Below are 15,454 nucleotides of genomic sequence, written 5' to 3'. Positions count from 1 at the left end.
AATAATGGAATATTGTAGAACACAAAGCGGCTTCTTAATTGAATGAATCTTTTAATTTAGCAGGCACCATCGTGGTGGTACTGAAAGACGGGCGCCGTGTCACCCTGACCCCGGCTCCTCAGGACGCTGGCGCACCGCACTTGGTTATGGAATTCACAGGGCGTGGAGAAGGTCACCTGCCGGCCATTGCGGAGGGCGCAGACGGGGCGATAGTACCGCGGACAGCTGTACTCGCAGCTCTCCTCATCCTCGTCTGGACTGGCGGCGTTGGCTTGGGCCAGCAGATCCTCGGCATCATCCTCGTCCTCTTCGTCTTGATCCTCATCGCCGTCCAGATCTTCGTCATTGTCCAGCGTTGTGGAGTACTGATAGCCACCGGAATCTCCGTTGCCCTTGTTGTCCCGCCAACTCCACTTCTCGACAATGGTGTGCTCGGTTTGCACCTGCACTGCAGCGGACAGCTGGATAATGGCCAATAGAAAGGTCACAAATATATACCGCATGTTGCTTCCGCATTCAATCTTCAACTAAACTCCTGGCGACCCCGCAGCCGTGCTTCTTAAATAGACAACTGTGCCACCAATACCCAGCAGTTGTTCAAATAATTTCCGTATTTTGGGTGTTTTTGATGTGACGCCACATATCACAGTTGATAAAGCTGCCGTATAATATGAATATTCAAAAGTGAATCAAGGCCACGCAAAACTTAACCTGTGTGCTGCGGTGTCTAACTGGAAGTCAGTACTTGGTTTGGTCTCAAAGCAGGCAGATATTGGGTATGCAACAGTCAGATTTTTTAATGTTATCGCTACATAAACGAGAAATTCTGCAGATGCTATTTATAATGTGAGATTATGGCCAAGACCATGTATTGTTTAAACGTTCGATAAGGGTGCGGTTGAGCCTATATCTCGTCCATGTAGCCGTGCTCGTAGGCGTGGCGCACCGTTTTGAAGATCTCCCCGTTGGCCACGTCACCACCAATGTCCAGCGATAGTTGATGGAAGGCCTGACCATGCATGTCCGTGTCGAAGAGCCGGGACAACTCGGCGCAATCCGTTTCACTGCCCAGCAGCCAGGGCATGAAATGCATGCAGATCATCACCCCATAAAAGGCATATCGCTTGAAGTGGCCCTCAAAAGGTTCATAGCTGTGAAGCGAGGGAAATTAAAATCATGGGAGATGATGGGAAACATATCCTCTACCCACCTGTAGTCCGCCAGGAGCTGCTCCACCCGCTCGTCGCCCAACTCATCCCGATTGCGATGCAGCACTAGTTCCAGCATTTCGATCATGTGCTTGTGGTACTTCCTTAGCAGATCCGCAAAGATCTCCTCTCTTCCTTCCGAGGGCGTGTTCATGTACATAAAAAAGCTCAGGTCAATGGCCGTGGTGCTGAAGCGCAGCTCTTGGAAATCGATGGTCTTGATGGCATCCACCTGGCCATCGTCGCCATAGTGGAAGAGCACGTTGTTACGATTGTAGTCGCCATGCTGGAAGGTGGCAAAGTGGCTATCCGGCTGATCCTCGGCGTACGACGTGGTGCGAATCCGCTCTAGAAGATGCGTGGGATTTGCGAAGTACTTCTCTCGCAACCGCTCGATGGCGGTGGCAAAGCCAGCATCGGTGTCCTTGATGAGCTGATCTTTCTGCCGATCGTAGAACTCGTAGAAGCGATCGAAGGCCACGCGGTAGAGCGCATCGAAACCGGACTTGCCCGAGTTGGAGACAAAGGACATGTCCACCACGCCTGAACGCAGGCGGGCATGAACCTGCGGCTGAAGTATTCGTGTGGCATATCCCAGGGCATGGAAGGGTCCAACCAGACCCACCATGGCCTCCAGTTGATCCCGGCGGAGGATCAAACGCGGGCCCAACTGATAGCCATCGCCTTTGATATGCTTTAGAGCTAGGACTGATTCACGGCCGCTTCCAAGGCCTGCAGGATTGGGCAAGGATTAGTGTGGCTGCATAATCTCATTGTTTCTGGTTCTACCCACCATTGACTTCCCCAAACTTGGCAAAGTAGCAGCGCGGCACCCAGTTGGCCACCACTTCGTTGGACAGGTGACTGGTACGCAGAAGGTGCTCGTAAGCTGGCAGGATCTCGGCGTAGGCGAACACCTCGTTGGCAAACTGGATGTACGAGTTGCTATACTCTCGGAACTCCTCTGTGCCCTTCATGAACTTGACCAGGACCACCTCCGTGCGCTTACGCTCGGCGACCACAAGATCCAGCTCAACGGTGAACAGGGCGGACATGAATCCGTCCAGCCCGTTGGAGCACTCCACTCTGTGTCCCTCCAGCGACACACCCGACCCGAAGTACTTGAAGATGTCGTACACCAAGTGGCGCTCAATGTAGTCCAGTTGTTGCTGCTGCGTTGACATCTTGCTCTGTAGAATGAAGAGTTGCAATTGCAGTCAATTGTCTTGTCGCTTTCACATGCAGTTCAATGACCTGCCCCCCATCTCCGATATACATATAACCATCCTGCTCACCAGCCAGTTACTACGATAATGGTGATCTCAGCGAGACTGTTTTGGGGGCCGACTGGGGAGTGGGTTTTATATAGCGGCGCTATAATCACGCCCAGCCCGCACCTCACCACACAGGCAATCATAGATTAACTTGGTGAAATTAGTGAAGATACACGTAAGCCCTCGACCTCGAAAATCCAGAGGAACCATTAAAGGCTTTGGGTCAGTTTGGTTTTTGAATTTGGGGTAACGGAAGGCACAGCTGACGCGCGTGACTATCAAACTATCGCCACCTGATACGCCAGGGATGCAAAATCACCTCAGGATAGAAACAGTTTTTTATTTCGTGCAGTGTAGTTTCACTAATTTCAAAATTAGTCTTAACATTTACATTTTGAATAATTTACCCAAAAATACAAAACCAAAATGTAAACGTAAATTTTTAGAGAACTAAGCCACACTCGCTCTAAGTATTCCATGAAACATGCAACACTCAATATGCAACATTAACATTAATCAATAATCAATAATCAATAAACATTAAACATGAATCATACAACATGTAACGTGCAACATGAAACATGCAACAGGCAACATGAAACATGCAACATCCAACATCCAACATGCAACATGCAACATATAACATGCAACATACAACATGATACATGATACTTGCTTCATGAAACATGCTTCATGAAACATGTAACATACAACAATCATAAATACACAGTCAACATGCAACAATCTACAATCAAAAATTAACAACCAACTATCAATAGTCCAAAATCAACAATCAACAATCTTTAAACAACAATTAACAGTCAACAACCAACAATCATAAATATACAATCAACAATCAACAACCAACAATCAACAATAAACCATCAAACAATCATTAATAATTTATCAACAATTAACAGTCAACATAAGACTTGGTTAATGTCAGATAACAGCCATGTAATCCTAACGTAATGTTAATGTAATATTAAAAATGAATTTTTACTTGCACTTGGAATTACAATTCCCAACAAGTTCTAGCCAAAAAATTACGACCTAAGGGTTGTGGCGGCTCAAAAATCAGTTTACTCGGATGTCAGAAAGTGTAAGTGTGTGTTTCTTGAAGGGATTCAGATGAATGTTTATAACATCTGACTTGGATATTCACCAGGATGTAAGATCAAGGACCTTTTAAGGTGCGAAAATTATATTATTTTAAATTAATTTACCTTATAAATTGTATAAATTCAAATACGAGATTATTAGTGTGTGTGAGTATTTGTAATTGAGGAGCGGTTGAAGGCGGCTCACAACGATACCATCTTACTTTGACTGGATGCACTCCATCAAGGATTTTATGGGTATGTACATTATAATAAATTAAATTAAAAATTAATCTTTAAAAGCTTATCATTTTTAAGTGTGAATACGTCATAATTCTCAGAGGTTTTCCTCATACTTTTACATTTTGAATGTGGATTTCATAGCAAAATTGGAAATTATCAGGTAGTAATTGAAATTTCAAGCATATAAAAAAGTATTTGAATATTATTTTAAATAAAGAGAGCATATCTACATCTACATCGGATGTCTGTAAGAAAATCACTTTTCTGCTAAGCCATTTTTCGAATATTTGGAAAGGGTAACCCCATCATAAAAATTACCAAAAAATATCAGTCAAAAAATACAAACCAATTATTAAACGGAGATTTTTAGAGAATTTAACCATAATTATTGAAAAATGTGCCCCCCTTTACACCGATTTTTACTTGCAGTCAACTGGAATTATCCCGAGACACTAATTACGGTGAAAATCACGAATCACGGTCAAAGATTCGTGATTATTCCAGTGGCCGGCTGATAGTGATTGTCCATCCCTGCACATAATAAACACAACTTTATTTTAGCTCGCCGACTTCGGATGGTTATTTAATTTTATTTATTTTGCGAATACCTGGAAAGAACTGTTGATAAGTAATAAGTAAGTAGAGTAGGCGGAGCACCTGACCCACCCCACCCTTGACCGCCAATATCTTGACAAGATCAGACCCTGTCAACTCTTAGATTTTGTTTTTATTTAAAAATGTTAAATTACAAAAAAATTTTATCACAATTAGAATTATTTTTGTTTCATCCTTTTGTCGCTGTTGTTGTTGTTGTTGCTGTGCTTTTTAGTAGAAAAGTGTTCAAGTTCAATGAATATTACAATAGATCGTGTGCGCCCGGAAGCCCGTGGAAAAGTCACGATTCGTCTAGAACTTGGAGTCGCCCTTTCGGTGGGCATGTCTACGCTTGCCTGAAAGGATTATAAAATGTAAGGCATCATTAGGATTTATAACCATAACCCAGATCGGGGAATATGCACTTACGATTGTTGCAGTGGCGCCCGTAGAAATCCGGATGGCACTTGCAGTGTTTGTGGGAGGTGCAGGTTCCGTTGCGGCACTTGCAGATGGAGCGCTGCTTGCGTCCGATCTCGCAATGATCACCACGTAATCCGTTGGGACAGCGGCACATGTTGTTCCCGATGCACCGGCCCTCGTTCTTGCAGGGAATGACGCACTTGGCTGTGGAGGAGATCGGAATATCAGAACTCCGGCGAGGATCAGGCAGCTTCGCTACTCACAGTACTCGCAGCGCAGGCCGTAGTAACCCTTGGAGCACTGGCACTTGTCCTTCTGTATGCACTTGCCGCCATTCAAGCACTTCTCCTTGCAAATACCTGCCGAGTGCAGAGGGATTAAGGGGTATTTTTAGAAAATGATTATAGTTAGGGTATGATCACTGTAGAAGTCCTACCTATGACTAAAAGCCCGCACTTTTCCCACAGAATCTACAAAATTATCTTATATCTACATATCATCTTCTCCTTAACAGCCACAATGCTGAGGGGAGTCCTCTTTAGTCCCGAGCCGCGTCTGCTCTCTATGCGTTGCCTTAGCTCAGCAGCAGGAGGATCAGCCAGTGTTAAAGGAACTGAATCAGCAGCCACGCCCCTGCGCCCTCGTCCAAATGCCCTGACGGACGAGATCATACGCGTTGATCATGCCGGTGAATTGGGTGCAGATCGTATTTACGCCGGGCAGATGGCCATTCTGGGCAATGGACCTCTGGGCAAGACCATCGGACATATGTGGGAGCAGGAGAAGGAACACCGCAAGCAGTTCGAGCAGCTCATCCAGCAGCATCGTGTGCGTCCGACGATCATGACGCCGCTGTGGAACGTAGCCGGATTTGTGCTGGGCGCTGGAACAGCCCTGATGGGCGAAAAGGCGGCGATGGCTTGCACGGTGGCCGTGGAGACGGTGATTGTGGAGCACTACAACGACCAGCTGCGCCAGATCATGGAGGCACCCAACCCGGACAAGGTATAGCTTCTCTCTGCTGCCCCCAAATTCGTTCAAACTAATTGTGATCAATGAGTTTGTAGGAGCTGCTGGAGACAATCACCAAGTTCCGCGACGAGGAGCAGGAACACCACGACACGGGCATCGATCATGGGGCCGAGCAGGCGCCCTTTTACAAAGCGATGACCGAGGTTATCAAGTTCGGCTGCAAGACGGCCATTGCCATCTCCAAGAAGATCTAGCCCGGATCAGAAGTGCCCCCTGTATATACCAAAATTATCTGTTCCCGCACGGTGTTAAGCATTAAAGATAGAGCTAAATATTAAAGATGTCCGGTACTCACCACCTTCGCACTGGGTGCCCTGGTAGCCCTCCGGACAGGTGCAGATGGACGGAGCCGTGCAGTTGCCACCGTTGAGGCACTGCGGGAAACAGAAGGCCGTCTCGCAATACTGGCCCGTGTAGCCCACCTTGCACTTGCAGATGTGGTTGTCGTTGCAGACGCCGTTCTTGCCGCACTTCAAGCTGCATTCTGGATCGGGAGCTTAAGTTTTTTTAGTTTAGTTCAATCGTTCGCGGGTCACGAGGCATTAACACTCATTTAACACTCAGTCACATCTAGACTCACACTAAACGGAGCACGTTCGGAACCACAAAGAGGGGGAAAGTTGGAGTGGACAGTGGATACAGAGATCGATAGATAGATACAAAAGCGGTTGGCATGGGAGTGGAGGGCGGTTCGAATCTTTGAAACTATCAGTGATCTATTATCCAAAACGATTTTGAAAGAAATTTGAAGAAGCTTGGAAAATGGATATGTAAGTAACACTTATTTATAAAAAAAAAGTAAAGTACAAGTACAAGTTTTATCATAAAAAGAAATTATGAATTTATATGGCAATCAAAAAATGATTCATTCTTTTTGTATAGAAGTTTATGATAATCGGAATCGGCATAAATTCGAATAAGTTATAGGATATTTAATATTTAATAGCTTTAAAGTAATTTTTTGATAAGGGGAAAGCTGAAAGCTGGGCGCGGAAAAGCCGTGAAAAGCGACTACATGGCGGGGGGAGGGGGTAATGGGATTCGGTTGGGCGAGGACGGCATGCAGGGATTGGCTCAAGGAGCTGATGGGAGGAGTGTGCACAATACGTAGATGCTAAATACAATTACTATCGACTATATAAAAGCATTGCTTGATATTTCATATACACTACCTTGCAAAGTTGTTAGTGAAGTAGGGTTGGAAGCGTCTATATCATACACACCTCTGTGGGCGCATTCCTTTTTGAAGTTGAGGCGAATGGGTGTGCCGGAGAGCGGCTTGTTGTTGCGCGTCTGGATCTTGAGGCCGACGTTGAAGGACGCGGTGCCGGAACTGTTGCCGGTGCAGGGCAGGAATATGCTAAAATCTGGCTTGGGATGAGGCTCGTTGCCGGGATCTGATCTCAACTGCTACAACTGCAGCCCGCTCTACTTACTCTTCTGCTCCTGCGGAATGCGGCCGCTCTTCCGGATGGACAGCGTCGGCGCCTTCAGGATGCTCTCGTCCATCGTCTGCAGGCGGTCAAAGTCGTAGAAGTACCGACGTCGTCCCGACTTCCAGGTGAAGTTCACGTAGTTCACCTCGGACGGAATCACCAGGAAGTTGTACAGCGTGGTGTCGCGCAGGTCGTTGGTCACCCGGCTGTTGTGGATGGCGTACAGGCGTTCCGAGTAGCCCTGCGGAAAATAGAGCGCTGTGGAGGAGAAGTGGATCAGTACACGTCCAGGTCTGTCTGCAGTAAGTATTAGCGAAAATAAGTCTCCATTTGAAAGACTCTGCTAAGAGTTTAAGATTAAGATTGCCTACTTACCGGTCAGCATTTTCAGCTGCTGCTCGTTGATCCACAGCGAGATGCCGCTCTCCTCGTTGCGGCTGTGCCGGTTGCCACCACCCCCTCCGTTTCCGCCGCCGCCACCTCCTCCTCCACCGCCGCCCTGATGTTTCTTCCGCTGACCTCGCCGCTGTTGGTGGCTACCTATCCCGCCGTCCTGGTCCGCAAAGTCCAGGCCATCACTGGCGTTGCCATGGCTCTCCTCGGAACTGGACGAGTCCGATCTTCTGTTATTGTTATTGTTATTCCGATTGTGGTGCTCGCGACACTCGAGCTGGCCGATGCAGAGGAGCGTGTGCACGATCAGCACCAGATAGAACCACTTGACCACGCAACCAATGCCCTGATGTGTCATCTTTCCCCCAGCTGCCAAAGCAAACAGAAACAGAGATCGAAATTAAAAATCGACGATGGCTGTGCAGTTTAGCCTGGCCCCCCGATCTCCAATCCCCTCCAGATATCGGATATCTGATTGCTCATTCCCGATCACTGATTGCCAATTCCACACCCATGCAGTTTGTTTATCTTTTGCCATATTTGCAGACACTCGATCTATTTGCGATTCGGTTTCGCTGCTTTGGACGCGACACATCGCTGGCATTATCTATTTGCTCAGACCCCAGTATTCCATCTTAAATAGTTTTTGAGAAATATTCCTAAGCCAACTAGTATACAGAATACGATTTTTTCCTTAGAATTTGAGTTATATCAAACTAACTATTGTGCCAAACTGAAGGCATTATTCAATATTTATTATGGATCTGTTTAATATTATTATGGATCTGTTTAATATCATGTATTCAATAATCTTAATTAATTTCTTTTTTGTTTTTAGTGAACTTAGATCATGCTTTAAATTTAGTATGTAAGCAGCAACTTGGCTTAAATACCCAAACCCCTTAGTCAGATTAAAACATTTCGGATATATAGTTTGTGAATATCGTTTTAGGTACTTTGACATGGACTCAAGTCTTAGCTTTTTTTCTTAATCTGATCTGAACTTGAGTTTATTAATCATTTGAGCTCCTTCTGCCAGCCCCTTGTCGCATATAAAGCATAAACGAAAAGATACTATGCCGGCCACAAATTGAAGTGTCCCCATTCCGGTGCATCCCCATTCCCTGCCCCCGTCGAAAACCCCCCAAACTTCGGTTTAGCCAGATTGAATCGGTAAAGGGCAGTCAGTCTCTCGAACGGGGGCAGAGGTGGTGGGGGATCAGGTACAAAGTCGTTAGCACTTTGCCTGGTGTGAAGTTACCCAAGTCAACGAGGGCCGGCCCAGTCGGCGATTTCCAACTCCAACTCCAGCTTTAGCTTCAGCCAGCCAGCCTTGTTACACGGCAGACTGGACAGCCAGAAGCCAGACGTTTAACACGGCCAACAAGTGAACGGACAGTGGATGCCAAACAGTGGACAAAAGAGCGGTTCAGTGATGCCTGCTTAGCTGGGTATCGCATCTGGCTTTATCAACAACTTCACCTGACCACAACTTGCAGCTCAGTTCGGTGAGTAGTTTAGTATGAAAACTGGCATGATTACATTTGAATTAAGATTTAAATCAAAATCATTAAGAGGTTAATCACTTTTAAATCAGATTTTGGTATATTAAGGATCGTGCAGATTTTGGGGCACTATTCTGCAAGAGCATTTTTCGAAAATTTGCACCATTAAAAAAGTAAAAAATCGATCTAAGTTAATAAACCTAGTTTTGAAGCAGGTTAATAGATAATTAAACCACTTTAAGAGCTTTGTCTTTCCGAAATCGAGATGCAATAGACCTAGATAGTATAACTTCATAGCACAGACCTCTTAGTATTGCAGTATGTAAAAAATTTAGTTGTAAGCCTGGCGTTCCGATAAGTGGAGTATAATATATAAATTCCCGCTAGAAAACAGCTCTTGCGCCTCTGAAAGCCTGACAGCACTGTAGACTGGACAAGCGATCGATCGAGCGTTTTCTGTCCATCACGTATGAATGGGTTGATTCGAGATCCGAACCGGGGACAGGGCAAACGACGATGATGGGCCAGAAAACAAGTTAAGCTGTCTTAATAAGATCAAACATGGCGATTATGAGGAATTACTTGGAGATAATGACATCGGCCAGCGATTTAAAGAGTCTCGAAGACTCTCCCCTGGGCTGTGGAAGTGGAGAGATCGGAGATCAGCAGAACATAACTCCAACTCCTCTGCGAAACGGCCTGGGAATCGCTTTAGTTAAGTGAACTAATTGCTACTTCTGGATTCCCAGGGCTCCCACGTATATCCGATTCGTAATTGAATCAGCGGTTAGAGGATCGTAGGCGGAAGTACTGATCTGGGGATCGGGAACAGGCCAGACCTCGATCTCCTATAAATACAGCGTTCACGCTTTGTTTTGAAATTATTTTTATTTCGTGCTAAATAATGGTCAGCCGATAAGCGAGCACACGATGGCGATAGCCGGCCCAGGCGCATAGATAATCTTATTCATGGTCAATCAAATTTGGAATCTGAGTCGGAATTTCCAGCAAATCGCACTTAGCAAATCGAGGTGTACCGAAAAGCTTAGTCAGAGACTAAGAGACCCTTGACTTGCATCAAAGTATGACTTATGAATTTGAAAACCCATGGGGCTTTCCATGATAATAATAATTTTAAACTTAAATTAGGCAATTGCATTCCAGCATTTTACTTTTAGATTTGTATTTCAATTTGCTGAATCGAAAGGGAAACAGATGTGATTGTTGAATAGCAACTTAAAACATTTGGTTTAGGTTCCTTGTTTGCTACGAGGTTTATCCATTACTTATACGATTCTTTGGGAGTCTAAGAATTTGCGTTTTAAGTTCCTGCATTTGATCTTTCTTGTTCCCAGTGTATTTGTATCCGTTGGAAGATCAGGTGCAGCAAGAGAAGAAGAGGTGAGGATCAGTCGTCTGGCGGGCAGCATTATTATCAAACTCCATATCAGGTCGATGGAATGAAGATGAGGCCATGTGTTGCTGTTGTTGTTGGTGTTGTTGCTGTCGTCAACGATATAATTGCTTCGACTTGAGAAAAAGGGACAGATTAACATTTTAGCGTGAAACTGGCGACAAGACAGCATGCAGAGAAAGAGGAGAGAGGGAGATGGCAGTGGTGGAGGAGGAGGAGGACGAGGATGGGAAGCAGTAGCAATCAAAGTAGGAACAGCAGCAACAACAATTTGTTAGCTCTTTACGATTATTGCCTTTCTCACACCTTATTACCAAGAAAATAAAGAAGCAGCCTCCACAGGGGCAACAACAAATACGCGACGATGAGACGTGAAAATAAAAAAACACATACACAAGGCACAACAAAAGGCAACAACAACGGCAACATAGCCGGGAACAAGAAGCTGCCCCTTGGAGTGGACTGGACTGGACTGGGCTGGAGTGGAGTGGACTGGGAAAAGGAGTGGGAGGAGCGGTGAAGAGGGACTGGAAATCGCACGCTCACAGCCACTCTCGCACACCCATAAATGGTACACACCAAGTGCAAGCGAGAAGCAAGAGGTCCATAAACAATCCCTACAAAAAAATTGATATGCACCGGAAAAAATTATACAATATTCATTCATATCCACAGAAAAAATCATCAACACTGTTCTCTAAAAGTATGATAAGCTTTTAAAAAATGCCTTGAGAGAATTTTTATAAAGAAATTTCCAAGCTGAAGATTTCTGAAGCCTTTTTAAATTCCCCACCCAGTTGTAAAAAAAAAGGGATAAATTAAACAATAAGTTTCCTATAAACCATATCCAGTATATTCTATTTATTGTTTTGTGTTTATATAAAAAAAGTGCCAACAAATTGTTGGCTGAAGGAGAATAAGAAGAAGTCATCGGCTGAAAGGATTTTAAATCCATACTCACACATAGACACAGAGTTATATTGGAATAGGAGAGGGAGAGTTACTTTCCCGACTACCGATTTTACTGATTTAAATGATGTCCAGTGCTCAGCAACAACAACGATAACAAGTGGCACTTGCAGCTCTGTTTGCTTAATGAAACAACAATCACACACACATACACCAACAAAAACATCTTGGTCAACTAAAGATACTCTACCCAGCTCTAAACTTGGCCAATTGGAGGCCCTTCGGTTGGGAGAGAAGACGGGACGACCAGAGGCTAACTTCCGTTAACCACCTTTGCAACATCAGATTTCTGAATTACATAGAACAAAATTTGTACACATAATTCTTTCCAAAATCTCCTCCCAATTCGGGCATTAAATACAATATCTATAAGCTATAAATGAGTTATATGTATCTTAAAAAAATGTTATGTTTGAATAGAGTTATACTTTCAAAAATATAGTTAAAATTTATTTAACTCTTGTTCACGCTTTAAATATGTTTTAATCTTAAAAATAACTGCAGATATCAACCGTATAATTTGTGATATTTTTATGTTTTTCCTTTCAAATAGCATACGTTTTTTTTTCCTGTGTAGGTCATTTTGTGACTGTGACACCTGACCTAGAGGGTGCTGTGCTATTCGAACTTCTGTAGACTGGCGCAACCCATTAATCCTGGCTGCTACTCCTACTAATGATAACGATCACCAATTGAGTGGCAGAAGAGGGTGGAAAGGGAGGAGGACCAGGAGGAGAAAGAGGAGGTGGAGGAAGAGAAGGAGAAGGAGGAGAGCCAGACAACAGGCGGATAACAACGCCTGTCTCCAAGTGGGCTCAAGTGCCGAAGGAGGTCGAGGAGTAAGAGAAGAGGAGGTAGGGGAGGTGGAGGAGTGGCAGAGAGACTGCCAGCGAGACACGCAGGCTGGCCAGAAGACGGACGACGACCGGCAGCAGCAGAAGCAGCAGGAAAGCCAAAAGCAGAAGCTACTTGAGAGCCTCAGAATTCCGATTCCGATGAGGCCATCGTGTGTCTATATGCATGCTGAAGAGGCAGGCAACGCGCAGTCGCACAGCCACCATTCCACTCCATTACCAGTTCGCAGATCGCCGCTTCCAGCATCCAACATCCAGCTCCCAGGAGCTGGCAATCAAATGGCCAACGTTGGACAATGACTTTCACGCCTTTCGAGCGCGCCAAAACGGGCAAGTCAAGTACAGGCGGCCAAGGAGCACCCCAAATACCCTACCTACCTACCTATTTTCGACCTTATTTTTACTTGAATGTTAGCCAAATCAACCATTCCCCATACATTTCTACTTAATATTCAAAAATAATATTTAACGAAATGGAAATATTGATTAAATTGAACTTTCCCAAATCTTAAAATAGCGGTTTTGGTAGTTTGAGTACACAGATTTTAATATACCACCAATCAAATTTGGACTCGATATTAATAAAAATAAAACATTTTTCAGACATTAAACCTCTAACCTCTATATTTGGACTCATAAATAATTGCAACATATAGAATTATGTACCTAATTGAATAAAATTACCCGTTATCCGAGAAGAATTTTCTTATTGGTATTTTAGTTTTATATTAGGGTTCTTATCGATCCCCACACACTTTTTTTCTGTGCACTTTTCACCCAGACGCCTCTCGTTTTCAATTTCAATTTCCGTTACGATCGATCAGCACTTATGCCTTCAATCTGAACTTCAACTCTTGATCGATTCGATCAAGGAGGTTGACAGCGCAGGGGGAGGGATATTAATTGAAATTGAACGGACAATCGCCCCATTGATATGGCAAAAAACTGCAAGTGTTTTCGCTCTTTTGTGGTTTAGTTAGTTCTTATCGCTAAAATACGCTTGTGCGCGATTAACTCTTGATGTCTGACAATATTCACAGCAATCACATAAAGTTAAGATCACAGGTTAGTTTTCATTTTCAAATTTGCACACTTTACGTACTCGTTTAACTGTCGCCGAGCCCAAAAAAAAGCAGTCGGATCGTTTGGATTGGCAGTTGACTTGGTTGACAAAACAAAAGGGGGAAACAAATAAAGCCTGATTGGGGGTTCAAAAAAAAAATCACTTTTATTTGCCGAATTCCTTGAGCCTTGAAGCTTGCACGATATTCGTTCCGTCGAAAGTCTTTTTTACAGGCAAATGTAAGAATTATTGACTTTTGGGAAATATTTTTTTTTTTTACAAAACCAAATAACTATGTCTTTTTATTTTCTTCCGGTGGTGTTTATTTGTGATGTTTTTGAACGAAGCGAAACAATCACACTAAGTCGCGCAGGGTTTCGGTGTGCGACCGTCGCGTTGCAGCTCCTGAGCTGATCTGAACAATCCAACAAACCCGGGGATCGTTTCGATCGAATCGCAGTGATGCCAAGTCTTCGGTCTCGTCACCATTTATAAATAGCTAGAAAACTAAAATATAGGCAAAGAATACATACAGAATACATTTACCTGATTAATAAAACAGTAGTGTTTTTTAGGGTCTTTATTACTTTAAGTTTATTTGTTTAGAATACATTTAGTAATTTCATATGTATATGTACTTTATTTTGCCTTTGCTCCATTTTTATATTTCGAAATATAAAACTGTTCCTACCAAATTTGCATTAGCCAGACAATCCGAAAATCGTTTTCAATATTCAAAATGTTGCCTAGGAAAATGGAAAATGTACTGTATTCAAAAAAAGAAAGCGTTGTTAGCCAACAGTCCAAAAACAAACTGGTCAAAATTTAGACAATAGTTTGCAGAATTCATTATTTTATTTTCAGTAATAAATTTTATAAACTCGTTTTTAAAAGAAAAAGTTGCGTGAAAATGGCCAAATTGGTAGCACTTCTCTTGCTGCCTTACTCTCTCGAACCGCCAAACAATCTTAAGATCTCTCTTAAGCCTCTTTTAACCGCAGCCTCTCTCTTAAAAACATTTTATTTAATTTATTAAAAAATATATAAAACTGAGAAGAAAATGTGTCTTGATTTCGGATTCATTAACATGTAAGCCCCCTACCTTTCTCTGTTCTCTGTTGGTGAACAAATTTTAATGGAGTAAAAATCAAGAAAATTTTATATGAAACATTGAAATCCGGATTTTTGATCAATTTTGACTTGACTTAGTGCCCATTTCTAGATATAAAGAATTTGAAATGAAATTTGTGTATTTTTTCCTAATAACTACGCTCAAATTTTTAACTCAGCAAAGGAAATAACTAAAACGGAATTATAAGGACCTTTTGATTTCATTCACATTTTTCTATTGCAGGCCAAAAGTTGTCTAAAATTTTAATTTTGAAGTTTATTTATTTAAATCTGGCCAACATTTTTTACGTTCTAATGCTAATCCATTGTTTTTTTTATTCAATAATGAATTGCATTCCCCAGTCGCTTGGCTAAAATCCGTTTTTCCTTTTTTTTCAAAAGTATAAAAATATTCCAATTTAGGTGCCAACACAGTCTAAATTCAGGACTTATGGCGGTGCCCACAATGTTCAGTAAGTGGCGCAGTTTAAATAATCAGCAGCAAGTAATAAAAAACGTTAGCATAAGTGCAACTGTTAATTAAAGTCTGAAAAGGAAATAGTGCTCAAAAGTAAGCAATTATAAAGGCATAATCAGAACGAACGATCGACTGTCTAAAAGTATGCAACTTTCAGTCCACTTTTAAGATTTTCCGGAAGCAATATTTAAAATGAAATATCCCAATGTAATATATTACGTTTAATTAACTCGAGTAACAGCGAATAATAAGTATTAAATATTTATGCGATAAATTTATAGATTTTTTGTTCCTTGTTCGTCATGATAGACAGGCCAACGATTGGTGAGAGCTGAGACTTTGGCGACTGAAATTTAAA

At 43.0% G+C, this 15,454-nt stretch overlaps 4 protein-coding genes across 8 annotated transcripts; 1 reads left to right on the top strand and 3 right to left on the bottom strand.

The window, feature by feature from the left end:
• Nucleotides 1-31: 31 nt before the first annotated feature.
• LOC108040109 lies at nt 32-665 on the bottom strand. Its single transcript, XM_017117367.1, has one exon. It carries the CDS (start codon nt 501-503, stop codon nt 57-59), a length of 447 nt encoding a protein of 148 aa, XP_016972856.1. The 5' UTR covers nt 504-665; the 3' UTR covers nt 32-56.
• Nucleotides 666-772: 107 nt separating this feature from the next.
• Nucleotides 773-2,727, bottom strand: LOC108040108. 2 transcript variants are annotated; one of them, XM_017117365.2, is made up of 4 exons: nt 2,463-2,727; nt 2,002-2,398; nt 1,211-1,940; nt 773-1,151 (listed from the first exon to the last, which is right to left on the bottom strand). In XM_017117365.2, exons 1-4 carry the CDS (start codon nt 2,484-2,486, stop codon nt 905-907), a joined length of 1,398 nt encoding a protein of 465 aa, XP_016972854.1. In that variant the 5' UTR covers nt 2,487-2,727; the 3' UTR covers nt 773-904. The 2 variants fall into 2 exon arrangements, with proteins under 2 accessions (XP_016972854.1, XP_016972855.1); XM_017117366.2 differs by having other exon boundaries at nt 2,504-2,726.
• Nucleotides 2,728-4,330: 1,603 nt separating this feature from the next.
• Nucleotides 4,331-6,153, top strand: LOC108040127 (5-demethoxyubiquinone hydroxylase, mitochondrial). The gene is made up of 3 exons (XM_017117411.1): nt 4,331-4,460; nt 5,357-5,847; nt 5,910-6,153. The coding sequence occupies exons 2-3, from the start codon at nt 5,362-5,364 to the stop codon at nt 6,066-6,068; spliced, it is 645 nt and encodes a 214-aa protein (XP_016972900.1). The 5' UTR covers nt 4,331-4,460; nt 5,357-5,361; the 3' UTR covers nt 6,069-6,153.
• LOC108040125 (protein shifted) lies at nt 4,549-13,907 on the bottom strand. Of its 4 annotated transcripts, none has more exons than XM_017117409.2 (8): nt 13,548-13,907; nt 7,686-8,072; nt 7,311-7,568; nt 7,098-7,241; nt 6,170-6,370; nt 5,106-5,201; nt 4,849-5,046; nt 4,549-4,775 (listed from the first exon to the last, which is right to left on the bottom strand). In XM_017117409.2, exons 2-8 carry the CDS (start codon nt 8,059-8,061, stop codon nt 4,732-4,734), a joined length of 1,317 nt encoding a protein of 438 aa, XP_016972898.1. In that variant the 5' UTR covers nt 8,062-8,072; nt 13,548-13,907; the 3' UTR covers nt 4,549-4,731. The 4 variants fall into 4 exon arrangements, with proteins under 4 accessions (XP_016972898.1, XP_016972899.1, XP_016972896.1 ...); XM_017117410.2 differs by having other exon boundaries at nt 6,170-6,358; XM_017117407.2 differs by having other exon boundaries at nt 4,550-4,775; nt 7,047-7,241.
• Nucleotides 13,908-15,454: the final 1,547 nt, after the last annotated feature.

This window comes from Drosophila rhopaloa, unplaced genomic scaffold, assembly GCF_018152115.1.
Source record: "Drosophila rhopaloa isolate 14029-0021.01 unplaced genomic scaffold, ASM1815211v1 contig_3, whole genome shotgun sequence".
Lineage (NCBI taxonomy): Eukaryota > Metazoa > Arthropoda > Insecta > Diptera > Drosophilidae > Drosophila > Drosophila rhopaloa.
Note: the sequence above shows the minus strand (reverse complement) of the source record. Positions and strands in the feature narration are given on the sequence as shown.